The 27,531-nt window shown below is 42.4% G+C and overlaps 1 protein-coding gene across 1 annotated transcript; it reads right to left on the minus strand.

Moving 5' to 3' along the window:
• Positions 1 to 88: 88 nt before the first annotated feature.
• Positions 89 to 27,531, minus strand: FRRS1L (ferric chelate reductase 1 like). Its single transcript, XM_040237957.1, is given in 6 exon segments — positions 89 to 6,320; positions 8,398 to 8,644; positions 12,862 to 13,000; positions 15,095 to 15,179; positions 27,143 to 27,428; positions 27,430 to 27,531. Coding segments are annotated over 6 exon segments (1,032 nt in total). The 3' UTR covers positions 89 to 6,147.

The following is a 27,531-nucleotide window of genomic DNA, read 5'->3' on the forward strand; positions in this document are numbered from 1 at the left end:
CATCTTCTCCAAGGTTTATAACTTCACAAAGACTTTACTGATGAAAAGATGTAAAACAAACAAACATAAAATAAAAAATGCATCAGAGTAAATCAGTAAAGAATTACAAACTTTAATTACATCAACTGAAGAATTTCAAACCATGTTGAGAATTTATATTTTAAAGTTTAAATCTAATTAATATATTCTAACTCTAACATAATCCTCTAAATATAGGAGTATTTGTGATGTCAGATGGGCAGAACAATCACTTAGGAACCATCTAGGAATATTGCTACAATTACTTTACATAAACAGAAATCCATGTCTTTATTAGTAAGGTACCACACATCATAGAGTAAAAATTCACATAGGACAGGCTTATAAATATACATAAATCTCAAAATCAATCACAAGTGAACATTAGGTACACAATTATTATAAAACAAATATAACCCATCAGTGTCTATTTAAAGGCATAGTTCTTACAAAATAGTATTTGATAGACAAGTCTCAAAAAAGTATTATTAATACTTCTGGAGCCAGATTGTTCCAGCATATCAGCGCATCTGGGGGAATAAGGCAAGTGGAGAAGTTGCATTTGCTCTTCCAGGTGGTCAGGACATTCTATCTAATGAAAAGATAACGGCTTCAGTGATCGAGGTGAATGCCACAACCACCACAGCACCCCATAGTCCTACAGAATTGATCGCTCTCCAGAAGAATGGAATGGAACAGCTATTTGCCCAATGGCCAATATCCAGGGGAAACGGAAAACATTAATGGAATATCAGCATAGTTGAAGTGAAAATTCCCAAAGAGCTTGATAATTCACTTAAATCTGTAATCATATTTAATATCACATTAATAGCCACTATTTTCATGAAAAAGAATGTATACTTATCTATTAAATATAAAAACAACCAAGTATAACTTAAAACTAAATAATTGATTAAATGAATAAGGAATCTAACTAAATATAAAACATGGATAGGTTGCATCAACATGCCATTTACTCAGTTCACACTAGTCTTGGTTTCTTAACTAACTGTATAGAAAAGTCAAACTCAACAATGATACTTTATACATTCTTAACAAGTCATAGAATGTTGAATGGAGGAGGCAAAGTTTAATAAAGGACCCAGGAATCCTTTCTACAAACTAAACTACCATAAACTCAAGGGTTGTTTGGCCTATAATATACACAATGTTTTACCTCTTGAGTTTTAAAGTATTTAAGAGATCAGAAACAGAAACAATCCTGACAAAGACTTTCAAATGGTATATATACAGGCATTTACGTATAAACACAGTGCTCATCACGCTGCACAAATGTATATACAAACACACTGAGAATAATCAAGCTGTTCGTTAAACGTAACCAATTCTGTTTAGAGAACAGAACAATCCTATACATTAAAGTATTCCCATCTCAGCATTTGGACTATTGTGGTGGTTCTCAAACATCTTTCCATTATGATACAGGAGGTGAGGCCATAGTCACACGTGTAAAACACTCCCATCCCATGAATGTAATAGATTTTAGGTAATACTTAAAAACGGTCTAAAGGAAAATACATTAGTCTGAAACATTGTACAGCCGACCCTTGAACAACACCAGTTGAACTAGTTTGAATAGGTCCACTTAAATATGGATCTTTTTCAATAGTAAATATTACAGTGCTACACTCAGTGAGGCTGGTTGTATCCTTGGATGTGGGACGATGGATAGGAGGACCCTCAGACATGGGAACCACATATTTTGGAGGGATTACTCTAAATTATAGGTAGATTTTCCACTGAAGGACAGTATCAATATCCCTAAGCCTTTCTGATCTTTAAGGGTCAACTGTAATCCCACCATGAAGAGCAATGGCACAGTAAAAGTCATTCACAATTGCCTCAACCTAGATAAAGTAAAACTGCTCTTCACCCAGCTCTGACTTTACTGCTCTCTCCTTCACATCAACTCTGGAAAATACATTAGAATACAGGTTCTAATGGGAATCCATTATCAAGATAATCCATCAGTTCTAATTTATTTTACAAATTACTCACTAACATTGATATTTTTACAGTTAACCAGTAACAACTTACATTACTGGCAGTATCCTATGCAATTGATCATGATACCTGGGTCATTTAGCTGAGAGCAAGAGTGAGAAAACTACAGTCCACAGGCCAACCTGCTGCCTATTTTTGTATGGTCTGCAAGCTAAAATGGTTCTTACATTAAAAAAATTTTTTTAATCTAAAGAAAAATATGGATGACATGGAAAAGTTATATAAAATTTGAATTTGTGTCAATGAAGTTTTACCAGAACACTGCCATGCTCATTGGTTTATGTATTGTCTGTGACAGAGCTGAACAGCTGAGAGACTTTAAAGCCTAAAATATTTATCATCTGGACCTTTACAGAAAAACTTTGCTGACCCTCAGGCCAGAACTAAGAATGACAACCTCTGTGGTAATAGCTCTTAAGCACAAAATCCTGAATATAGATTGTAAACTTAATTACAGAGACAGTAGTAAAAAAAAAACTCTGTGGGATGCAATCTATCCCTGAGTTGTCCAATTTCCTTAAGGACAGAAGCCAACTAAATATAATTAAATATGGCTCCTGCATTCTATCTGAAATCATGTTGGCAAATTCATCTTTGAAACTACAGTGAAGCAAGAAAACGGCACTAGAGCTCTAAGTTGGAAGACCCGGGTTTTAGGTAAGTCACTTTTAAGACAAATGCATTCAAATCTTTTCCAATCTGTGCATTATTTTTAAATAACATAAAAAGCACTAAAATGGCAAAATAGAGAATCAAAATGTTTTTAAGAAAAGAAAAAGAAAGTAAAATGTACCCCTTTCCCTAAATCTAACTACAAAAAGTCCTCCTATTCATTGTAAATTGCTTAAGGGGGAAAAAAAGCATTGAGTGTGGATAGTGGGTTCCGTTTAATGAAAGTTTTAATGAATGTGCATATGCCTTTTTAAAGTAAGTGGATTGGATAAAACAGTGTCTCAAGCCCTTGCCAACACTGGTACATGCTCAGTCCCTTCAGTCATGTACGAGTCTTTGCGACCCCATGGACTGCCGCCCGCCAGGCTCCTCTGTCCATGGGGATTCTCCAGGCAAGAATATTGGAGTGGGTTGCCATGCCCTTCTCCAGGGCATGTTCCTTAAGCCAGGGACTGAACCTGCCTTTCTCACATCTTCGGCACTGGTTGGCAGGTTCTTTACCACTAGCGCCACCTTGGAAGCCAACCCTGGTAATTCATGCCAAATGCCTAGCCTCAGTTTTTTCATCTGTTAAATTGGACTAACAGAATCTACTTCCTCTGGTTGTTGTGAGGATTAAATGAGTTAATCCATGTAAAGTGCTTAAAACAGCACTAAATAAATTTAGCAAACATTATTATTCTATCTGGGCATTTACAAAAACACACTGGTTGGGTATCTCCCCTATAACAAGTACAATGTTAGAAAAAGGACTGCAGAGATAAAATAGAAGTTGATTCTCCTATCCTAGGTTAGAATTAATGAAATTTGAGTCTACAGAATTTTAACTTTAGTATGTCCATAAACTGATGATTCTCTGAGATATGGTGAAATTCAGTTTTGCATTCCTGGTCTATAAATTCTCATTTATGAACTAAGATTATCGTTAAAAATGTCAAACTCTGTTTTACAGGGCAAAACAGCATTGTTACAAAAGATCTTTCTACTTATGTTTCAAAAGACAAAAGCTCAGTGTTTGCTAAGAGAATGACCACAGGTAGAAGAACATAAAAATGTTGGCTAGTGTGGCAATGTATGTGAAATACAAGCTTTGTGAACCAAACTTGCCACAGAAGTAGTTTCATTTATGTATTCATTCAACAAATGTTTGCTGAGTACCTACTATGTAGGAGTGTCTGTTACAATGCAATGATGCGTAACAAGCTATAGTCCCTCCATTAGGGAGTTAGCAGGGAGGACAAGCCAGCAATTACAGGAAAGTGTGATGAGTAAAATGATGGGGAAGCCGAGTGTGCTATGAGAGCATCTGGCAGGGGCCTGAACCTACTTAATCCAAGGGATTGGAGGAAGAAACAGTTATGCTGTGACCTAGGAGTTCAGCACGCCTAGGCTATGGAGACTGTCTGGGCACAGGGAATGTCAAGAGAGGTGAGAAATTGGGTCTGAAGAACTGAGAGCAATGGAGTCTTGCTGGGACACAGCAAGCTGAGGAGTGGTGGCGACAGATGACAGTGGAGGTAATCAAAGTGGCTCTCGTTTTACACTAATGGACATGAGATATCGTTGAAAGTTCAAAGCCCAAACGTGCAAAACTGGCAATCCAAGGAAAAACAGTTCATGAAATAATTAGCCTGACTTGAAAGTAAGCAGAAGGAAAATCCCTTAATTTATTCTTTCCCTGCCTGCTACAGAGACTAACTTGAGTCTCGATTTAGTTTTAACCTATTTATAGAGGAAATATTATACATGAGAGGGTGAAATATAAAAATATTTGCTTTCTTATTTACAACATGGGTGTTGCATACTCAGCCTCACTGCTGCACAACCACTGCACAACCACCTTAGAAGGTGACATACAGGCCCTCCTCAGCCATGGCTGGTAGGCTTGGCTGCAGTCGGGTAGAGCCTGGGACTTGAGTCAGATGACTTGGGTTTGAAGCCATTGCTCAATGACACTTGACCTCTCTCCACCTGCAATGAGGATCATTTCTCCTGCACAGAATTGGGATGCTTTCCTCATTTTTGTTCAGTTCCAAAAGAATGTGAAAGCCCTTTCCACAGGGGAAGTGGCCTTTCACTTCCGACATGGATTCCAAGGATGGCATTAGAAATCACAGTCTCTAGTGTTGTTTAATCACAAACCCCACAAAGTTGGAGTCAGCTTTAAAGCAATGGGGTGGGGTATGGCGGGGAGCCAGAAGACTCCAGAACTCTACAATGGGAATGCCTCAGCAGCATACACCCATAGACACTTTTCCTCTAAATGGGCTGTTAACTCAGACAGCTGGAGTAAAGCAACGTTTGAGTTCCTTTGAAAAAAAGGAAGTGCATTAAGTCAAGACATTAGTATAAATTATGCTGATGGCTAACCCAATTTACAAGTCTGAACATGTGAATGGATACTCTAAGTAAATTCACTTGATGGGGCATTTTCTAATTTTAAAAATGTCATCTTTAAAAGGTTTCTACTCCAAATTTCCACAATCTCCAAAAATGTTAATTTATTATCAAAATGCCTTGAATATTTAAGATGATTTGTCTATTATAATACATTTAATTGTGCTCAACATATGTTGATTCTGACAACAGAATTAGCTGTAACCACAAATGAATACCTTAATTTATTAAATAGAGTGGTAGTAGAGTCAAAATTCTAGCTTCTAAGAATGCCCAAATTTTTTATCTTTAATATAATTTTACATCTTCAGGAATACTCACAGTTTTGTTTCTAACCTTTCCAAGCAGCAATAAAAAATGTGTTCTCTTAGCTACTTACTAATTGAGAAGACATTTCAAATAAGTCTGAACCATTTCCATATCACTGTTACCTCCATCATTCTCCTGATGAGCTGTGTAAATATCTAAAGACCTTCATGCTCTGTGGAAATTTGAAAGTTCTTCTGCCTAGAAGGCTGACTGTGAACTTGGGCCATCCAGCGAAGTTCTCTTTAGTATTACTCCAAATAACTCTCTTGAACTGTAGTTGGAAGAGTGAAGGTTGTTCAGGGACATAGTTTCTAAGCCTGGCTTTCTCTGCTTTGCTCTGTGTTATCTGGCTGAGCAGCCAAGGCTACATGGCACAAGAGTCATAAAAAGAGTGTCCTCTTGGGTCTCAAATTCCAAGTAGTGTAATAATGATGGCAATAATCATTTTCATCACGCCAACTCAGACATGCTGTAAAGCTCAAGTAAGAAACCATATTTGAAAATGAGCACTTAGAAACGTTTTAAGTACTTTCTAAAAGTATGGGTCATTATTAAACAACACTCTTCAATTAGAAAAGAAGCTTGCTCTTTTTTTCAAAAAGCTGAATCATATGTGTCTTGTTTTTATTTTTTTACATAATAGAAGCTAAAATAATATTGAATATTTTTTTAAAAATATACTAAAGGCTTTCTAATGCAATGACTCTGTTGGCTCTGCCACTGTGGTTAAGGGGTTCCCATCAATAAGTAGAAGGTCAGGGCAACAATTAGAAGCAGACAGAACGGAGAGGAGAAGGTCTGATAGGCAGCTGATGGCATAAAAATGTCCTCGTACTTGTAAATACTGACAACGCGCTCTGAAGTCGGTGGTGAGTCTATATCGTGTCGGGTGATAGAGCCTTTGAGAAGAAAGAAAGAAAAAGGAACCAGCAAGAGAAAAAAGGTACAGATTTAAAATGCTACATGCAAACCACAGAAAAATGAGACAAATCTTCAAAGAGCTGCTATTTTTTTCAAATATATTTTTAATATTAATATATGGATCACTAACAACTCCTGACTGACTCCCTTGCAGATGGAAGTCTATGGGATGTTAAGTGGTAGCCTGCCCAGGCCAGATCAGAGAATATATGCTGTGTGTCTACAAGTCTGCATGTCTGTCTGGTGGAGTGGAATGGAGCGGTACGAAAGGAGGAAAATTAAGATACCAAACAAGTTTTTGGACGGGAAGCATTTTTTGAGCTGGTTAGAAGAGGAAAAAGGGAAAGGCTGTATGTAAAGGCTGCTTCATAAGCTAAAATTGATAGGAAGGGCCTGACCTTTTGATTAACCAATATGAAACTTGGGTGAGGGAGACATGCCTATGAGTTCAGAGCAAAGATCTCCTTGGAAAATGGGTCTCAAAGGCAGGGTTTTGAAGGCACTATCTGCCAGGGAAGCTGTGCCATACTTGACATGCCCAGCCCCTACCCCAGTGTCCATGCTGGCTCTTGTTAACACAAACCAAACTCCTCGGGTTGGCAAGACTTTTTGTCTCAACAGGTCCTACTCCCCTCTCTTCCCTAAACTCGCTCACTGGTCACCTTCGTGAATTCCCAGGCTTAACCATGTACCTCCAGTTCATGCCCTTCTTGAGAGACATCTAATCCCATATCCCCCCTTCAAGGCTCAGCTCACAGTCCATCCTCTTTGAAAGACCTTAAGAGGATGGATAGGGTTTGATCACCAGAGAGGCATTAGAATAGTGTTCAGGAGACAGGAAAAGCACAAGCCTGTCTGTAAGGTAGGAATGCGTCCATGCTGTTTGGAGATACTGAGAACAATGTCAGAATGCTGAGAGTGCTTATCAGGCAAAGTCTCCAGTGTTGGGGAGGGCTTGGAATACTGGGTCATGATGCCCTATGTGTAAGAAGATGACCTTCAGAGGTACAGCACTTGCCAGCAGTGTCAAATACTTGTTTTCATTTAACCCTTAGAATAATGCTATGAATTCAATATCATTATTATCCTCATTTTAGATAAAAAGAAATTAGAACTCAGAATTTAGATAAAGGCTAGATACAGCTACCAAGGGGCAGAATCAACACTCATATTCAGCGTTTTAGATTCCAAACCCCATCATGTAAAATGAGTTCATTTCTCCAGCCTAAGACATAGTTTATTTCCCAGGGTACTAAGAATAATCAAAAATATAATTGCAGATTCATTGTCAGTAACCTGGGAAATAAGCAAACGGAAAAGGGGTCACAAATCTGGAGGCATCCAGATGTCTTCCCAACTAGAAACAGGCAAAGAAAGGCATGAAATTTCCAATCAATCAATGGCAACAATTTGAAGGAAAGAAAAAGATCCTATTAGGCAATAGATGGAAAAAAAAAAAAGTGAAAGTGTCAGTCACTCAGTCGTATCCAACTCTTTATGACCCCGTGAACTATAGTCCACCAGGCTCCTCTGTCCATGGAATTTTCTAGGCAAGAATAGTGGGGTGGGTAGCCATTTCCTTCTCCAGAGGATCTTCCTGACCCAGGGATCGAACACGAGTCTCGAGTCTCCTGCATTGGCAGGTGGATTCTTTACCACAAGTGCCACCTGGGAATCCCCTGAGGAGATTTCTTAAGCTCTCTAAAATGAGGATGATAATTCCTGCAATTCTGGAGGACATGGTGAGAAGTAAATGAGACCATTGTAAGAATTAGAGTCCATACACCATATACAGCAGACATACGATCTGTCTCATCAAGCCACAGTTCATCATATATTATCTTGTATATCTCGCTCTAACTATGCATGTGTATAACTTGTCCCATTCTGTGTTCATGTGTATAGTCAATCCATTACTATATTCTGAAGGCGGGATCATGTCTCCTTTTTCTGTGTTATACAAAGTGCTCATTACTTTCTTGTAAATAATGACTCCCAGTCAATAATGACTCAAGCACAGCAGTGTTTAATCCAGATGCCAAAATGTAAGCTTACCCTGAATGGCTGGACCCCAAGCAAACAGGTAATACCAACTCAGATGCAGATCGACAATCGTTTCATCTCTGGGAACATTTACAGGCCGTTTAAATCTGCAGGTGACCCGATTGTTCTCAAAAACTCCTTCTTCATCTCTGGCAGGGTTTCTCTGAATCTCCTTTGCCCACTGGCCTACGTTATAGAAGTGCTGTATGCGGACCCTGCCATTGTCGTCGTGGACGCAGGCCATGACATCGTCACCACCCTAACACAAAAGATGATGGAGAAAAAAAAGTTAAAGGTGCATCTTAGGCAAACTCTTCAGCTAGAAAGAAATTTCACTCCAAAATGTACATTCTGTGACCTCTGTAATTGGAAGTCCCACCCCAAAAATTGTTTTAAATGCCATTAAGAAAAGCTTTAATCAGGTGACCAGAGTTTGCACCACCATATCTGACATTGAGTGTCTCCTCATGTGCCACTTAAGGAAGATTACATCACCAGCTCTCTAGTAGTCCTGCCGAAAACACAGACACTTAACCTAATCATAAGCAAACAATTAAATCCAAATTGAAGGTCATTCTCCAAAAAAAGTGGCCTGTAACCTTCAAAAGGGTCAATATCATGAAAGACCAAAAAAGAAAAAACTAAAAAACTGTTTCAAAATCAAGAAGAAGACTAAAGATACTGTCATGTCAGTACATGACAACTACTGGTGTTCCTAGACAGAACCCTGCATCATAAAATAAAATTTTCTATAAAGCATAGCATTGGGGCAAAGGGCAACTTTTGATAGTGGACAGTGTATCTGATAATACTGTAGTATCTATGTTAAACTTCCTGCATTTAATAAATTATATAATGAAAAAGAATATCCTTGATCTTAGGAAATACCTGCTTAAATATTTAGGGTTAAAGGGTCATGATACCTTCAATTTAACCTCTCAAGTTTGTAGAAAATAATAAAAATCGTAAGTAGTAGAAGTCAGAGTAGTAGCAGCAGTTGCAGCACCAGCAGAGAGAGAGAAAGCACATACGGCAAACGTTACTGTTTGTGAAAATGTTCTGGAACCAGGTGGTGGTGGTTCCACACCATGAATGTAGTTGATGCCACTGAACTGTATACTTTAAAATGGTTAAAATAGTACGTTTTAGGTTGTATATGTTTTACCACAATAAAAAGTTACCATTTGGTGAAACATATATATAGGAGTTTATGAGACGACTCATTGGAAAAGCCCCTGATGCTAGGAAAGGTTGAGGGCAGGAGGAGAAGGGGATGACAGAGGATGAGATGGTTGGATGGCATCACCAACTCAATGGACATGAGTCTGAGCAAATTCTGGGAGATAGTGAAGGACAGGGAAGCCTGGCGTGCTGCAGTCCAAAGTGTCCCAAAGAGTTGGACACAACTTAGCAACTGAACAACAGGTGAAACACACACACACACACACACACACACACACACACATATATATATATATATATGTATAGAGGAGTTTATGGCCCTATTGCCAGCATCTGTTGGATCATAGAGAAAGCAAGAGAATTCCAGAAAAACATCTATTTCTGCTTCATTGACTATGCTAAAGTTTTTGTGTGGATCATAACAAACTGGAAAATTCTTCAAGAGATGGGAATACCAGACCACCTGACCTGCCTCCTGAGAAATCTGTATGCAGGTCAAGAAGCAATAGTTAGAATCAGACATGGAAGAATGAACTGGTTCAAAATTGGGAAATGAGTATGTCATGGCTGTATATTGTCACCCTTCTTATTTAACTTATATGCAGAATACATCATGCAAAATGCTGGGTTGGATAAAGCTCAAGCTGGAATCAAGATTTCCAGGAGAAATATCTGTAACCTCAGATATGCAGATAACACCACCCTTATGGCAGAAAGCAAAGAGGAACTAAAAAGCTTCTTGATGAAGGTGAAAGATGAGAGTGAAAAAGCTGGCTTAAAACTAAACTTTCAAAAAATGAAGATCATGGCATCCAGTCCCATCACCTCATGGCAAATAGATGGGGAAAAAATGGAAACAGTGACAGACTTTATTTTCCTGGGCTCTAAAATCACTGCAGACGGTGACTGCAGTCATGAAATTAAAAGACGCTTACTCCTTAGAAGAAAAGCTATGACAAACCTAGACAGCAAATTAAAAAGCAGAGACATTAATTTGCCAACAAAGGTCCATCTAGTCAAAGCTATGGTTTTTCCAGTGGTCATGTACAGATGTGAGAGTTGGACCATAAAGAAGGTTGAGCACTGAAGAACTGATGCTTTCAAACTGTGGTGCCAGAGAAGACTCTTGAGAGTCCCTTGGATAGCAAAGAGATCAAACCAGTCAATCCTAAAGGAAATCAGTCCTGAATATTCATTGGAAAGACTGCAGCTGAAGCTCCAATACTTTGGCCACCCAATGCGAAAAGCCAACTCATTGGAAAAGACTCTGATGCTGGGAAAGATTGAGAGCAGAAGAAGGGGGCAACAGAGGCTGAGATGGTTGGATGGCATCACCAACACAATGGACATGAATTTGAGCAAACTCCAAGAGATAGCAAAGGACAGGGAAGACTGGCATGCGGCAGTCCACAGGGTCGCAAAGAGTCGGACATGACTGAGTGACTGAACAACAACAAGGTCCTACTCCTGCAACTTGTCTATAGGGTTAACGTTAAAAAAACAACAACAACTAAAAAAATTAAAGGTGTTTATCAGCAATAAGAAATGTACCCCTCTGTGGAGAATGCTGATAATGGGGGAGGCTCTGCATGTGTGGCGACAGGGTATACGGAAATTTTCTGTACCCTCTTCAATTTTGCTGTGAACCTAAAACCTCTCTAAAGAATAAAATCTAATAAAGAAATCAGCAATCCATTATTTCCCCAAAAAAGTCAATGACTACTACAAAGAGGTTCCATTTTGCTTTCCCTATGCATCAGGTTTTGAAAATTTTTAAATCTGTGCTTCTTAGAGTAATAGGAAGAGAAAAATAAACCTAGATTTTAAAGGTCTTTAGATAGCAAAACGTCAAACATGAAATTTGGATGCTTCTTACTCAACCTCCCTCCTCTCAGCCCTCTAATGGTAACAGCTGCATCATGGGTGCAAATCCATTCCTGGACAAGAAATGGTCAATTGCACTGCGAGCCAGCCTGCTGGATGGCACACAACCACCCTCTCTCCCATTGATCCTGAAGTAGGAGATAAGTGACGTAGACTAGTATCCATGCAGTCTTACCAGGTGGCCCCATCGTTTTGCCGCCTGGAATGAGCAGCTCATTCTTCTAGCGACCTCTCCAAAAACAAACTTTTTTTTTTTTCCCCAAAAACAAACTTGAGTTCTGATTGCTTAGCCTGATCCCCAAATCTCTTCTTATGACCCACCTATAACCCAGGTCCAATCCATCGGCAAAAGCCTGTCAGTATTACCTTCAAAACATACCTGAAACCTGGGCCCTTCCCACCACTCCTGCGGCCCCCATTTCATTCTAAGAACCTCAAAACAGACCAGGTGAAGAGAAGCACCTTATCCAAAAAGCAGCCGCACATGCAAAGGTTCAACGGCCTGAGAAAGTGTGGCTGTTTGGGAAGCACCTTGGCACAGTGCATGGCAAATGACGAGACTCTGGAAGAAAGAGGGCAAAATGCGGCAGAGGCACAGAAAGAAGCAGAGGTGAGCAATGGACAGCAACCTGGGCTCCTGCCTGCTCCTGTCCATAGTCCTTTCTGAGGGCCAGATGCATTCTTGACAAGGCATGATGTGGAATATTGAATCGCTGGACCCAATTCTTCACTCCCCTGTTGTCATATTATATATCTACACCTTCAGAAGGCCTCCTGGTTGGGAAGGATACTTCTCTGCCCTTTCATTCTGGGTTAGGGTGGGTGACTTACTCTGGGCAACGGAATATTACCAGCAGATGTGATGTGAACACAGCTTTGAAATCAGCTTGGATGACTCTTATGCTTCTGCCTCTGCCATTTAAAAAACATGCCTTGGGAGCCACTGGTTCCAGAATGATTAGACAATACCTGAATCCAAGCCATGGACTGGAGCCAAAAGCAACTGAGTCCCAGCCAATCCATACACATGTAAGCAACAAATCAATGCTGACTGTTATCACCCATGTGCTTTGGTGGGGCTCTCTTGCACCATGACTGTGGAATTAACTAATGAATACAGGTATCAGGAGATACCCTGTACTCTCATAACCAACCCTTCCTTCTCCATTTAAAATAACTTGAATTATTTTTTTTAACTTGTAATCAGAGAGACATAACTAGTATAATGGCTATCATGCTGTGATCAATTTACTTGCTTGGATAAGGAAAATCAAATACCAGGAATTGGCTTCTGCCATTTAAAAGTGGCATGGGTGCTTAGGGAAACATAACCATGCTCATTCTCTAAAATCTAAAGTGGTACAGCAGACAGAAGAGAAAAATCACCTTCCACCACGATTTGTGTCTTACCATTTTCTTGTCTGAAGAGAATCCAACTGCTACCCAACCATCGGTGTCTGCACTCAGCTCGAATTCCACATCAGCCCCTATCATCCGGTAGCTAAGAAAGTAGTCACAGGTCTCTGCGTTACAGCCCGGCTTGCCGTATCTATAGGATATACCAAAACAGGTGTTACTGCTTCCTCCTCTACGTCTTCAAAACACATTAAGAGAGCATCTCTGTGTCAGGCAGAATGCTAAGCAATATGAATCTTAGATCTCTGCTCCCTGGGATCTCAAAATCACAATTTCGTCCACGAGAGACTGCAAAGATGATCTGCTCCTCTTTATCTATGTACAAACGAGGTCCAGAGATGGAAAGGACTTGCAGAGTGAATCAAGCTGTGGCATGGACCTCAAGTCCTAGCCAGGGTTCTCTACATCTTATTAAGAGTTTCTCAAATATTCGCAATTACCAAATTATTTCTGACTCCTTTTAGAGAACAAAAAAATCCTGAGTTAATAATTTAAATAATTTAGATTGCCATTTCTTTTCATTTACAAATTTTCAATTAACAAAAAATGGACAAACTGAATACAGATTAAACTACAAAACCAGGACCTTTTAAATTCATAGCATTCAGGGGATAAATGATGTCATTGGCTGAAACTGACTTCCTACGTACCCACCCCTGGTATGTCTGATTGTACTCTGCAGGGTCTTTATTTTGAGCCTGTGTCTTACTACAAGTCATGACTCCATTCTCCTCTACTCTTATCTGTTTGAACTGCTCCAAAACCCTTATACATAACAAGGCACCAAACAAATGCCTCATTTATTTATATTCACTGGATGCGAATGCATCATTTACTTAAAAAATTTGCCTCTCCTCTATTGAGCTGCTTGGGGCTAACACAATTCAGACACTAAAGTAAGATGTTTGTCCAGATAATCAGATTATGCATTCGTTAATCCATTTAAGGAGCATCACTGAAATGAAAACATGAATTTAAAATTTTCTTACAGAGAACTTGTGGATCCTTTGAGGATCAGCAAGCCCTAGTTTTAGGAATAATGCCTTTCAGAAATGACTGAAAACTGCAGCAATGGGTGGGATAATCTAAGCTCAGATAAAAGGTATCTAAAGGTATAGGATGCAAGGCTGCTAAGTACTGATGGAGGAGGGAGACAGGGAACATGCAGCTTTGCAGGCAGATATCCTGAGCAGCTGGCAAGGGGTGTAAGCTCAAGACCACAGGAACCGGAGTGAAAAAGCTGAAACGGCTGAGCAAAGCTAAGTGAGTGGGCCAGAAAGCAAGTCTCCCTGAAGCCCGCAGAGCACTAAAACTCCTTTTCTTCTCAAAAATATCCCCTAATCACCAGAATTATTCATTGCTGGCTATCTTCCTCAATAATAATAGTATTACTAGATTTTTAAAAATTCCTTAGAAATACTCTTGCAAGCCAAAAACTCAATCCCCCTGTATTCAGTTTTTAGTCCTTGGACTTTGAGTCCCGAACCAAAACAAGACAAAACACAGAGTTGTTGCAATGGCCATCAAAATCTTTACTCAAGGACAATTTGGTTTTGGAAATAAAGGACTCAAAGAAAAGGAGGTTTTCCCAACAAAGCAGGGCTGTCTAGATGGAAGGTCACTGTCTAGCTGTTTTCTAGCTCCAGTCTATCACATTTAGATAGAATACTGCTAATAATCAGACACTAGATCTGAAATAACTAGCTGGACACTATAATCAGTGCAAACTGACTAGCTAGGATCATATAGCTATCCACAGTCATGACCATTGTTTTAAAAAGGAATTGGGTCTTAGACACATCTCTTGGGTTGGCCCAAATGTTCCTTTGAGTGGTTTCTCCATAAGATGTATGGAAAACCCAAATGAATATTTGGGCCAACCCAATATTATTGCCTGTCCTGCCCACAACCGTACTGAATGAGCAGAGACAAATTCTGTGTCAGGTAATTCTTCTTCATACAGCCAACTTGTTAGACCCCCAAGTCAATGGCATACAGTCATAAATGAAGAACCAGAGAAGTAAGTTCTAGGGCCAAGGGGCATGAGACAGCTCAAGGCCTTTAAGGCTGCAACCTGGGCTGGCCACTGGAAATAGGTTACATTCGTGCTGAAGTTATGAGGGGTGTGGGCTCCTGGTGAGAGTGAACTGCATGCAATTTTAATACTACCTTGAGAAGCAAATCAAAGTCTTAGCTTTAAAGTTCTCCAACTCACAGATCTACCAACCTAAAGCAGCCCTTAGTCTTTCCACAGTCATCCACCTTGATTTTGGCAAATGGATCCACAGGAGGAGCAGTAGGGAAAGGGTAACCTGGCCAGTGAGAATAAATAATGGTTAGAAAATCCAGGAACAGCGTTTCCAATGAGAAAAGCTACTTTTTAGTAGGTTGACTATTCTCTATCACATGAGTCTAGAAATGGTCAAAGCCTCAGAAAAGAGCTCAGGTGATGCCTAATCACCCTCTTCATGAGGGCAGGTATGGGGCACACATCTTTGAACCCAGCCTACGTGTTAACTGAGAAAGGGCTTTCTCCTCATTTACAGGTAGAGTGCCTGGGGCACTGAAAGAGGACATAATATCATAACCACTGGCTCATCAGTGTCCATTGGAAGCATGAAAATAGAGTTTTATTCCATATACTTGCTCTAAGAGAAAGAATGAACAATTCTCTATTTGATAGCAGAGGCTTTCCATTTATAGCTATATATTACAATAGGATCTCTCTGTTTCTGTGAACTTGTTTTTCATCAAACTGTAGAGAACATTTTCATATCTCATATAAATTTGTTAATCACATCACTTCATGCATCTTTCTTGTGAGATGACTTAACATCATAATGCATTCAGTTCGGTTCAGTTCAGTTCAGTCGCTCAGTCGTGTCCGACTCTTTGCGACCCCATGAATCGCGGCACGCCAGGCCTCCCTGTCCATCACCAACTCCCGGAGTTCACTCAGACTCACATCCATCAAGTCTGTGATGCCATCCAGCCATCTCATCCTCTGTTGTCCCCTTCTCCTCCTGCCCCCAATCCCTCCCAGCATCAGAGTCTTCCAGTGAGTCAACTCTTCGCATGAGGTGGCCAAAGTACTGGAGTTTCAGCTTTAGCATCATTCCTTCCAAAGAAATCCCAGGGCTGATCTCCTTCAGAATGGACTGGTTGGATCTCCTTGCAGTCCAAGGGACTCTCAAGTCTTCTCCAATAATGCATTCAACCACACATCAAAGGAGAGCCTGCACTGAGCTTCCAGTTTGTGACCACAAGTATTTTTACTCTAGGCTGTTCACTCCATGTACACAGGAATTGTGTGTGATTCATCTGGTATTCTCTGCCCAGCACAGTGCTTGGCACTGGACATTGAATTGATTATGCAATGAATCAATTAAATCACCCATAGATATTAGGCAATGTAAATACACTTTAAAAATTATTGTATTAGTTTTTCTTTTCTCACTATTCTGAAGTCCTTTGTGATTTGTAACGCTTTTTTAAATGAGGTTTTGTTTACTTTGTTTCATTAAATTATACTTAAAGACCAACAGGTCACACTTGCCTGGTTTATATCTGTACATTTTGTGTTCATCTCTACTACCAGATATCTGTTCATCTCTACTACCCTAGATCTTTTTTTTTTTTAATTGGAAGATAACTGCTTTACAATGTTGTGCTGGTTTCTGCTGTACAATGTGAATTAGCTATAAGTATACGTATATTACCTCCCTCTTCAGCCTCCCTCCCACCCCTCCTCCATCCTACCCCTCTAGGCTGACTACCCTATATGTTGATCAAATGCTAAAGTACAACCCTACCTTCTCACCATCCTTAAGTACCTGGGCAAAATGCATTACTTTTTCTACTTTCATAATTATTTTATGCTAAGTCCTATGTCCACTTCAGTACTTTAGACTGAGTTCTGCCTTGGATGAGTGTTTATGTTGGTATTTATTGAGTTCACTGCTACAACTATGTCAAGCATCTTTCTATACATTCTTCCTTTTAGCTTTCACTACAATGCCATGGCCATTTTTTTCCTCAGGATATTTATCCAGGAATGCAACAACTACCTATGTTTGTTAAGATTCTAGAGGTGTCTGAAAGAGACAATCCCATGTAATGTTGTTTCTGACTAAGGTTCCCCATCTTCTTCCATTATACTTTCTAGCATCTAGAATAATTCATCAGCATACAGCAGGTTTCCAGCTCAATAAACGCCAGTTATTATTATTATTGGTTTATTATTACTGTTACATTTTTAAACTAACCATTGGGTAAGATCATCTCTAGAAGAATGGGTTTCTAAGCTCCAAGTAAGAGCAAGTTTTAGAACAAAGGTCACTTATAAATGTACTGAACTGGTTTATTTAGTGTTGGCAGATGGCTCATTTGTCGGGGTTTTTCTAGCACTGATTCCCTTTTATCTTATATGCTTCTAAATCTTGGAATGAGAACTTACGTTGTCAAATGCATTTCGGCATCATTTAATAATGTCACGTTGCGCTCATTTTGTGAGATGTTTTTAAAAGTTATTTATTTTTGGCTGCAGTGGGCCTTTGTTGCTGTGTGTGGGCTTTCTCTAGCTGCAGCGGACAAGGGCTACTCTCCAGTCGTGGTGCGTGGACTTCTTGTGGCGGCTTCTCTTGTTGCAGAGCACAGGCTCTAGAGCACGTGCCTTTCAGTAGTTGCAGCACGGTAGCTCAGTAGTTGTGGTGTGTGGGCTTAGCTGTCCTTTGGCATGTGGAATCTTCCCAGACCAGGGATAGAGCCTGTGGCCCCTGCACTGGCAGGTGGATTCTGAGCCACTGGACCACCAGGGAGGTCCTGTATAATATATAACCAGGGAAGATGCTGTATAATAAAGAATTTGATGGGTTTTTGTTCCTGGTTCCTGGGTGGGAGGAAGAGACTCTAAATCTCTGGAATTTCCCAGTGGGTCTTTGGTATTCATGAGCCCCTTGGCATCACACCTGCATTTATGCTAAGAGATAAAATGACTCAGGATGGAGACTGGTCACTAGGAAGACCAAACACATGGGTACGGGTTTGGGGCTTTGAGCCAGCTCCACCCGGGGCAGGGGGGAGGGGAGTGTATAAGGGCTGGAGATTGAGTTCAATAATGTAGCTAATGATTAAATTAACCATGCCTAGGTGATGAAACCCCAACAGAAACTTTGGACGCTGCAGCTTCCTGGTTGGTGAATACACTGAAGTGCCAGGAGGGTGACATGTCCTGATTCCATGGAGAATATTTCCTTCTAGGACAGGACATGAAAACTGTATTTGTGGGCTCGCAGACTCTGACCTGTGTGCAGCTTCATTGGCTGTTCCTGAGTGGTCCTGAGTTCCTTGATACTAAAACTACAATTGTATGCACAGCCCATTTCTGAATCCTCTGAGATATTCCAGTGAATTACAGAACACGAGAGGGATTGTGGGTGGCCCTTGGATTGGTAGCCAGCTGGTCTGAAGTGAGGACAGTCTTGTTGCGGACCATGCCCTTTAACCTGTTGGGGTCATGAGTGCCAGAATTGAATTTCAAGACAACAGCTGGGTTTGTTATCAGAAGATAAGCAGAGAAATATTTTTTTTTTCCTGAAATTAAATGATCTCCCTATTTGGAATAAAGTAAGTTGGAACCACAGGCCAATATTTAAGCTCCTATATCTCAGCTACAGCCCAACCTCTACAGTCAGCTCTAGGATGGGCTAGGACTCTGAAAACCACATTTCTCCTCTGCCAGCTGGCTAGGTTCTGCCAAAAGGAAACATTAGAGGGAGGCTGGGAGGCAGGAGGACCTGCCAAAACAAGACCATTTGTTCCTGTTTGACTGCTGTCCAGTCAGCAAGTCCTCAGCAACTCCACTTCATCCTTGCAGTGGCAATTGGTTTGAGTTTCCAGCCTTTTTTTCTTTTTCTTTTCTAGCTGTTTTCTAGACTCCCAGAACCAGCCTCATCAAAGGAACCAGCATTAGCTGGGCAGACAGCCCACTCTCAGAGGATGGGTGAACCTCTGGGTTGAGGTCCCTTGTCTGAGCTCCCAGGTTCTCAAAACTTCAAGCCCTTTTCTCTGCTCCCTCAGCCCCAGGGCTGGCAGCTGCTTCCCTCAGTGACTTTCTCTGAGCTCCCTTTTTGCTTCTGTAGTCTCCCAACACCTTCTCAGCTCTCTGGGCTGGTCATCTGGGCTGGTTTTCAAAAAGCTTAAAAAACTGGTTTCTGGCTTTCCTACTGAACCTTTGGGTAGAGACTAAATGTATTAATCCTTAACTACCAGTACAAATGTATTTGTAGAAACCACATCTTATTAGCAGTTGTCATCTTGACATCTAGAAAATGATATTCAATAGGATCTATTTTGCATGCATTGTACAATTTTATTGGAAAACTATTTTGATTGTAGAATTCTAAGTACCCTAGGTGCACAGATGAATGATATTTCTCTTAGTTTACAGAATACTCCATTGAATGGATATACCACCTGTTTTTAATCCATTCACAGGTTGACAGACAGTTGGGCCGTTTCTACTTTTTGGCTACTATGAATAATGCTGCCATGAACATCTGTGCACAAGTTTTTGTATGAACATATGTTTTCAGTTCTCTTGGAGTAGGACTGCCATGTCATATGATAATGCTTATGTTTAACTTTGTGAGGAACTATCAAATTATTTTCCAAAGTAGCTGTACCATTTTACATTCTTACCAGCAATGTATGGTGGAAGGGGCCTTTTTAAAAATTTTTATAGTCAGCCTAGTAGATGTGAAGTGGTATCTCGTTATGAGTGTGATTTGCATTTTCTTAATGACGAATGCTGTTGAGTATAATTTCATGTGCCTATTGGTTATTTGTGTATCTTCTTTGGACAAAGGTCTATTTAGAGCCTTTCTCGATTTTAAATAGGGTTAGCTGTCTTTTTAGTGTTGGGTTGCAAAGTATTAGCTTTTAAATCTCTGTTATGTCTAGGCTTAATGAGCTTCCCAGGTGGCTGGTGGTAAAGGATCCGCCTGCAATGCAGGAGATGCAGGTTCAATCCTTGGGTCAGGGAGATTCTCTGGAGAAGGAAATGCAACCCGCTCCAGCATTCTGGCCTGGGAAATCCCGTGGGCAGAGGAGCCTGGCCGGCTGTAGTCCATGGGGCCATAAGCAGTCGGACACGATTCAGCAATTGAGCACACACACGTCTAGGGTTATTTCCGCTTCTTCTTCCGTTCCTAACGTGGTCTGTCTTCTCTTTTTCTCTTGATCCATTTTGTTAGTATCCTATTGTGATAGTTAATTTTATGGGTCAACTTGGCTGGGCTGGGTGCCCAGATATACAGTCAAACCATATTCTGGATATTTCTGTAAGAGTGTTTTTAGATGAGACAAACATTTAACATTTTAAATCAGTGGACTCTGAGTAAAACAGATGGCCTTCCATAATGTGGGCAGGCTTCTCCCCCAGCTGGGGAGAACAAAAAGACTGACATTCCCCAAGAAGAGTGAATTCTGTGGCAGATGGCCTTCAGCCTTGAACTACAACATTGGCTCTCTCTTGGGGCTCCAGCCTGCCAGCCCGCCCTGCAGATTCTGGACTTGCCAACCTCCAAAATTGTGTGAGCCAAGTCCTTAAAACAAATTTCTCTCTAAATAAATAAGTTGAAAAAAAAAAAAGAAAGAAAAAAAAAATTTCTCTTTCATCTACACACTCTCTCCCATCTACACACACACACACACACATATATACCCTACCAGTTCTGTTTCTCTGGATAACCCTTTCATTCGTATTTTCAAAAAACCATTTTTTACTTTTTTGATCCTCTTTACAACCCACTCCAGTATTCTTGCCTGGATAGAGGAGCCTGGTGGGCTACAGTCCACGGGATTGCCAAGGGTCAGACACAACTGAAGCGACTCAACACACACGCACTGAATATTTGGTTTCTATTCCATTGAATACTGCACATGCTTATTATTTCTTTCCTCCGATTTTCTTTAGAGTTATTCTTTTTCTAACCTCACAGTTTTTTTGGCATTTCTCCTGTTCCCATATCAACATTTAAGCCCAACTATCAGCTGCCTCCAGGGGTTTCCACCTGGACATTACACAAGCAAAGCGATTCCAGGCGCCCAACACCTCCCAGATGGTCTTCCTCCTGTGTTTTCTGTCTTAGTGAAGAATCCCACCACCCTCCCATCTCCCAACCCTGAAACCTTAGATTCCTCCACCTGGAACACTTTCTTCACCACCATTCTTTTCATTCCCACTCCTGAAACCCGAGCCAGCTTCTTGGCTATTGTACCACCTCCGCTCTGACTTCCCTACTTCCCTTCTAATTCTTCCACTGCCTGCCAGGTTTCTAAAACAGCAATCGGATCTTGTCACAGTGCTGCTTGGAGACCTTTACTGGCCTCTCCCCACCCTCTCCTACCTCTCTACGCGCCGTCATCTTCCTGAGAAATACGGGTCGGATACCCAGACCGGCCAGCTTCTCATTCTCCCCTTGGCTTTGTCCATGCTCCCACTTTAAAAATTATTATTAGTTTTACATTTTTTATGTACTTATTTTTAATTTTGGCTGCCCTGAGTCTTTGTGGCAGTGCTCGGGATTTTCTCTACCTGTGCCGCATGGGGGCCTCTCTAGTAGCACACCGGCATAGTTCCCAGGGATCGCAGCTGCATCCCTGGGGTTGGAAGGCAGATTCTTAACTACTGGACCACCATCGAAGTCCCTTATTACTGTGTTTTTATGTTTTTGTTTATTTATTCCTTTCCATTTTAGTGCTTTTTTTCCCCCTCTCTCTCTATCTAAAATTAAATTTGGGTTAAGACCAAATAATATTGGCTTGGGGCCAAAATTTTTTTTCTCTTTCACTTCCGTTCTTCTCACATGTGTCCTGTAAACCCCTCCAATAACTACTCTGTTTTGCAGGATTAAAGCCATTTTTTTTCTCCCTTCCACTATTCCTATCACACAAGAGGCACTTATTTTCTTGGTTCATTTTTCCAGGTTCTCAACATGCTTTTGTGGTTTCCATTCTTGTCGAACTCACAGCCACTATCCATTCCTCTTTTGCAATCCCTTGAGCCTGTTTTGCCATACTCCACTGGGTGGTTAATGGCTTCTGGTTTGCTATTTATTGCTTCTAATTAACTCCTTGGATCATAGCTCTCAGGTATTAATTTAGTACTTAATTCCTTGTGAAGTTTTAACCAGAAATTATCTGTTCACATCTCCGAAAGTGGCTGCATCAGCCACTTTCTCTTTCTGGACTGTCTGAATCACTTCTGCTTAGCAGAGCCACACAGCAAAGTGAAAATGTCAAGGGGCTCTATAAAATGGAACATTCCACCCCCGTGGAGTCTGTTCAGCAAAGCTTTCGTCGTAGCAATCCATCACTCAGGAACCTGCCGCTCCCAACGGAGTACCCCATCACTTCCAAGCCCCTCTTCTCAAATTTGCCCATGAAAATGCCCCATCCTATCTGTTCAATTGCATTTCCCAGAGCAGGTCAGCAACTTGTACCACCTTATCCATAAGGTCAATCAACAAACCCACCCAGTTCTCTGCTACTTTCTAGCTGTGTGACTTTAGCTACAATCTTTAAATCTTCTGTAGGTCAGTTCCTTTAATTCCAAAGTGGGAATGGCAAGAGTGTCTAAGTCAGAGCATTGCCCTAAAGAATAAAGTTACTATGGATATGGTACTTAGAAGAGGGACGGGCACACAGTAAGCACTTACTAAAAGCACAAATTAGTGTTACGATTGGGCTAGATTCATAGAGATGTATTTACCTTTACTTTCCCTTTCTGTTATTTGTTTTCATTTTATTTTTCTGCCCCTAAACAGTATATATACAGTTTCTACTTTTTCACTGAACAAGGTGATGCTATCTTTGTTCAAAGTGAAAGTGAAAGTGAAGTCGCTCAGTCGTGTCCGACTCTTTTCGACCCCACGGACTGTAACTTATCAGGCTCATCTGTCCATGGGATTTCCCAGGCAATAGTACTGGAGTGGATTGCTATTTCCTTCTCTAGCGGATCTTCCCGACCCAGGGATCGAACCCAGGTCTCCCGCATTGTAGACAGACGCTTTACCGTCTGAGCCACCAGGGAAGTCGCCGAAGTACAAATGAATAGATACTATGGCATGTACTCATGTTGGGAGGCTGTCTTTTTAATCTTAGTATATATGCCTCCCTGGTGTCTCAGACAGTAAAGAATTCACCTGCAGTGCAGGAGACCCAGGTTCAATCCCTGGGTTGGGAAGATCCCCTGGAGAAGGGCATAGCAACCTACTCCAGCATTTTTGCTTGGAGAATTCCATGGACAGAGGAGCCTGGTGGGCTACAATCCATGGGGTTGCAATAAGTCAGTCATGACTGAGCGACTAACACTTTCACTTTCAATGCCCAACTTGATTTTCTTTTCAGAGAACACTCAGAACAGGAGGTTTGCCCCTAATCATGCAGTAATCTGTTTTATATTCTATTGTTATACTGAATACATAGATTCTGGCTTGAGAATCTCGAGGGAAAAAGGTATGAATTATAGGATTCAAGCACCAAGAACCTATCCAAACTCAACCACAGAGAGTTCAAGGGTCATGGCAGGGTTAGATAGTGTGCTGTGGGAAAATACCTTGCCTAACAGCAGAGAATAGGAGGAAAAATCAGGGAAGACTCCCTGAAAGAGGTGGCATTTGAGCTGGGACTGTAAGGAAGAGTAGTATGGGCTAAGACAGTGGGAGCCCCCAAGAATTCTGAAAACTAGCATCATTAAATCAAAACATAATTAAAGTTTAAAAAACAGACATTTCAGGAGGTGATTAGAAACTTCAAATTAGCCAGTGTTCACTCTCTGGCCTGGGGGTCTTGTACAATCTGGACACTGGAGAAATGGTCTCTGAAGAAGGTAGATAACGGTCACTGGGCTGTCCTATAGTTTCAGGAAATTCTCTATCCCATTATTCTAATTCCCTTTTTCTGATTTCACACTACCAGGCTGCTTTTTTTGTTGTTTTTAATTCAGTCTGTTGGCAATTTTCAACCTGAGAAGGGGGTACCCTGCAAAGAGAAAACAAGTGGCCCAATCACCAGAAAAAGATAACCCCACTTGCACTGACAGAAAGAAAGAATTGTTTAAAGGTACTATTTCCACCTCTTCACTTGCCACTTCCTTCACCAGCAACTAGGCTCCCTCCTTCCTTCTCCACTGAATTCATCCCAGGAGAACTTGCCCATTGCCTCTCATTTTCTGAATCTGTCGACTACTTTAAGTCTTCCCTGGGCCTCCCCATGGCACAGAAAACTTTCTGATGCCCTCTTTTCCTTCACCTTTTGGGTGGGACACCCTTCTGGGACATCCCCTGATTCTGCTTCTCCCTCTCTGGCAGCACCTTTTTAAGGCAGTGTCACTGATGATTTCTAAGGATCTTGGGAAAGTCTCTACTCAGGACCCACAAGGCTAAAGCCTAGGTCCAGGGTAATCTGGGAGAGGTGCTAACCCCTGAGAGGCTTACCCCACAAACACCCCCACTAGCATCCACCAGATGGTTGTAGGGTCAGCCTTTGAAGATAAGCAAAATGGTCAAAGAAAGGAGCAGAGTGGACAATGAAGGCTCAGTGCAAGGGAGACAGGGGTGAGAGATGGCTGTAAAAGAAAGTTGAGTCAGAGAGAAAATGCCAGGTATAGGAGATGAAGCTTCATCCAGGGAGGAGGTTGAAACTATCACAGATTTTTCAGGGTTAGAGCCAGGCTTCCAGCAGCATGTGCAGAATGGTCAAGGGTGGCAAGCAGACAAACTAGCAATCTGTACACTGATCCCGGGCCTTTTACCCCTGTGGGGTCACCTCACCTAAAAGCCTCCCCCTTCTGTCTCACCAGAGTCTCTTAGACTTCCGAGTTCAACTCTATAAAGCCTTAGGGCTGCAGCCCACCTGATGTCCACGTTCATAAAACTGCCTGGACTATACAACTAACTCCATTCTCTCTGCATATACAAACTGACATAGAATCTGACCTTGCCCCCATTAGAGAACATATGCCCAGTGAGAACATAATTTCTCACATGCCACCTCTGAGTCACCTGGCCGTGTGCTAAGCAGACTATGAACAGTATCACTATGTATTAAATGCTTTCAGAAAGAGATGGCTTTTGTATTAATACTATGTAGTCTTTATCTTGGGGTTGCTTTGGGTTTTGTGGCTGCGCACAGGCTTTCTCCAGTTGAAGAGAGCAGGGATTCTCTCTACTTGTGGTGTGCAGGCTTCTTACTTCTTACTCTCGTGGAGCACGGGCTCTAGGGCACGTGGGCTCAGTAATTGCAGCTCATGGGTTCCAGAGTACAGGCTCAGTAGTTGTGGCACATGGGCTTGGCAGACCTGCCACGTATGGGACCAGGGATCAAACTCCTGTCCTCTGCACTGGCAGGTGGGTTCTTAAACACTGATGCACCAGGGAAGTCCTACGCTACATATTCTTTCTCAGAGCCATAGATTCTACTCCTGCTTGCTGTCCTTCTACCCTGCCCCTGCACTCTCCTTCTCCCAGGCCACATGGCTGCCCAACTAGAAGACTCCACTTTCAAGCCTCCCATACAGCTAAGTCGTATGAATAGGTTCTTGCCAAAGGAATGTGAATAACAGGGATTTGTGCAACCAGCCTAAAAGGTAACTGCTTGTCCTGAACTTCCTCTCTTTCTCATTTCCTCCAGCTTGAAAGAAGACATGCAAACAACATGACTTCCACATAGATGAGAACAAAGCCTTAGGGCATGCAGGAACAACAAGGAAGGGACCTTGGTCTTTGAATGACATTGTGGAACCGAGCTGGCCTACCAGTCTAGAACAGTCAGACTCTTGTGAGAGAAAAATAAGCTATCTTATTTAAGCCACTATATGTTGGGGGTCCCTGTTTCAACAGGTAAGCATCTACCCAGCTAATCTATTTCCCCAAATCCATTTCTGCATAGAATACAGTAAGTCCAATTTTTGAACTAGTCATATTCCTTTCCAGCTATAGGGCTACATTTCCCAGTCTCCTTTGCACCTATGTGTGAGCACATGACTAGGTTGTGGCTAATGAAGTGTAAGTGGAATTGTTTCATGGGATTTCTGAGTAACCTCTTTATAGTCAGTGACCTTCTTCTTCCCACTTCTTCTTTCCTGCTGTCTGGAAAGTGAATGTAATGGCTGGCGATCAAGCAGCCATTTTGGGCCATGAAGTTACACACTAAGAGTTGTGAAGAAGCAGAAGACCAGGATTAGTGTCTCAGATGACCAGTTCTAGACTGCCTGCTTCTGGATTTCTTTACATAACAGAGGAACTTCTATCTTACTTGTGTTGTTAACATGTGTTTGTTGTAGGTAGCTAAACTTAATCCCAAGTAACAGATGCACCCAGCATCGTATCAGCTGCTGGAACAGACAACATTTCAAACCTCAACTTGATTCTTAGATATTCCTCTTAGCAGAGAAAAGGAAAATCACTTTCCAAACAGCAGAACTAAGAAGCCAGTTTCCATTCCTTCTGAAGAGAATCAGCTTGGCTTTTGTGCTCACTGAAATACGGCCTGTGCAAGGAGGTCTGTGTGACAAACCCCCAATTGCTGGACCCAGGAGACCCCAACGATGGTGGCTCACACACTAGGGGTTCATGACATGTGGGAAAACAGTACTGAAGGGGGTTGGAAGTGGGGAGGGAGGTGTGACCCAGCTCTCAGGGGGCTGGGCAGCGAGCAGGAACAGAACGCTTAAGTTGGAACAGTAGCCACGGCATATTTAGGTCAATACAGACATGCAGGAAACAAGGCAATCTCTCTTTAAGAGGCGACCTGGGCTTCCCACCAGCTACTCTGATTTCACACACTCTAGGCCAGATGGCAGTCTCCTCCCTTACCATCCGCTACCACATCCCTGTCAGAGATAGACGCTGAAACCTGGGGGATGGCGGAAGCGGGGGAGAGCGCGAGGGGGATGGGGTGGGGGGGTTGACTCAGCCCCAGGTTCGCAGCCTGCAGGTTCGCAGGACTTGGCTGACCACCTCCCTCCCGGCCTCAGTCTCCCCACCTGTAAAGCCAGCAGCGGGTGGAAGGCGCTGACAGCTCTCCGGATCTCTTCTCCAGGCCGATGGGTAGGGTGAGCCTTGTGCTCCGCGGTCGGGCCTCGGCGGAGCCAGCGGAGCCTCCATTCGCCTCCTAACCGATTCCCCGCCCCCGCCCCCACCCCACTCCTGCCGCCTCCGTCCCCCATCCCGGGTCTCCGCTCCCGCAGCCCCTCATCCTCCCGCAGCCTCACCCTCCTCGGACAGGTAGCGCAGATCGTAGAACTCCCCGGCGAAGGTGCCGTAGGAGGAGTCGTGGCGCGGCACCGCCTCGTCGGCGCTCGAGTCCCCCCGCGCAGGGCCCCGGGGTCCCCGGCCCCCCGGGCCCGCGCCGTCGTCCGCCGGGCTGGCTGCACAGGCGGCCGGCCCGGCCAGCAGGAGCAACAGCAGCTGCGCCCAGGACCGGCGCGACCGCGCCATCGCTGCGCACCGATCCCGCAGCCAGGCCGCTCGGGCCGCAGCGGGGGCGCCGCGGGCGCGGGGCCGGGTCTGCGTCGCCGCCAGCACGCGTCCGCCCCCAGCCTGCAGCCCGCGCAGCCGCGGAGCCGCCCGCACCCGCCGCCTCCCAGCCCAGGCTGCGCAT

This window comes from Oryx dammah, unplaced genomic scaffold (genome assembly GCF_014754425.2).
Source record: "Oryx dammah isolate SB20612 unplaced genomic scaffold, SCBI_Odam_1.1 HiC_scaffold_1, whole genome shotgun sequence".
In the NCBI taxonomy this organism is placed as follows: domain Eukaryota; kingdom Metazoa; phylum Chordata; class Mammalia; order Artiodactyla; family Bovidae; genus Oryx; species Oryx dammah.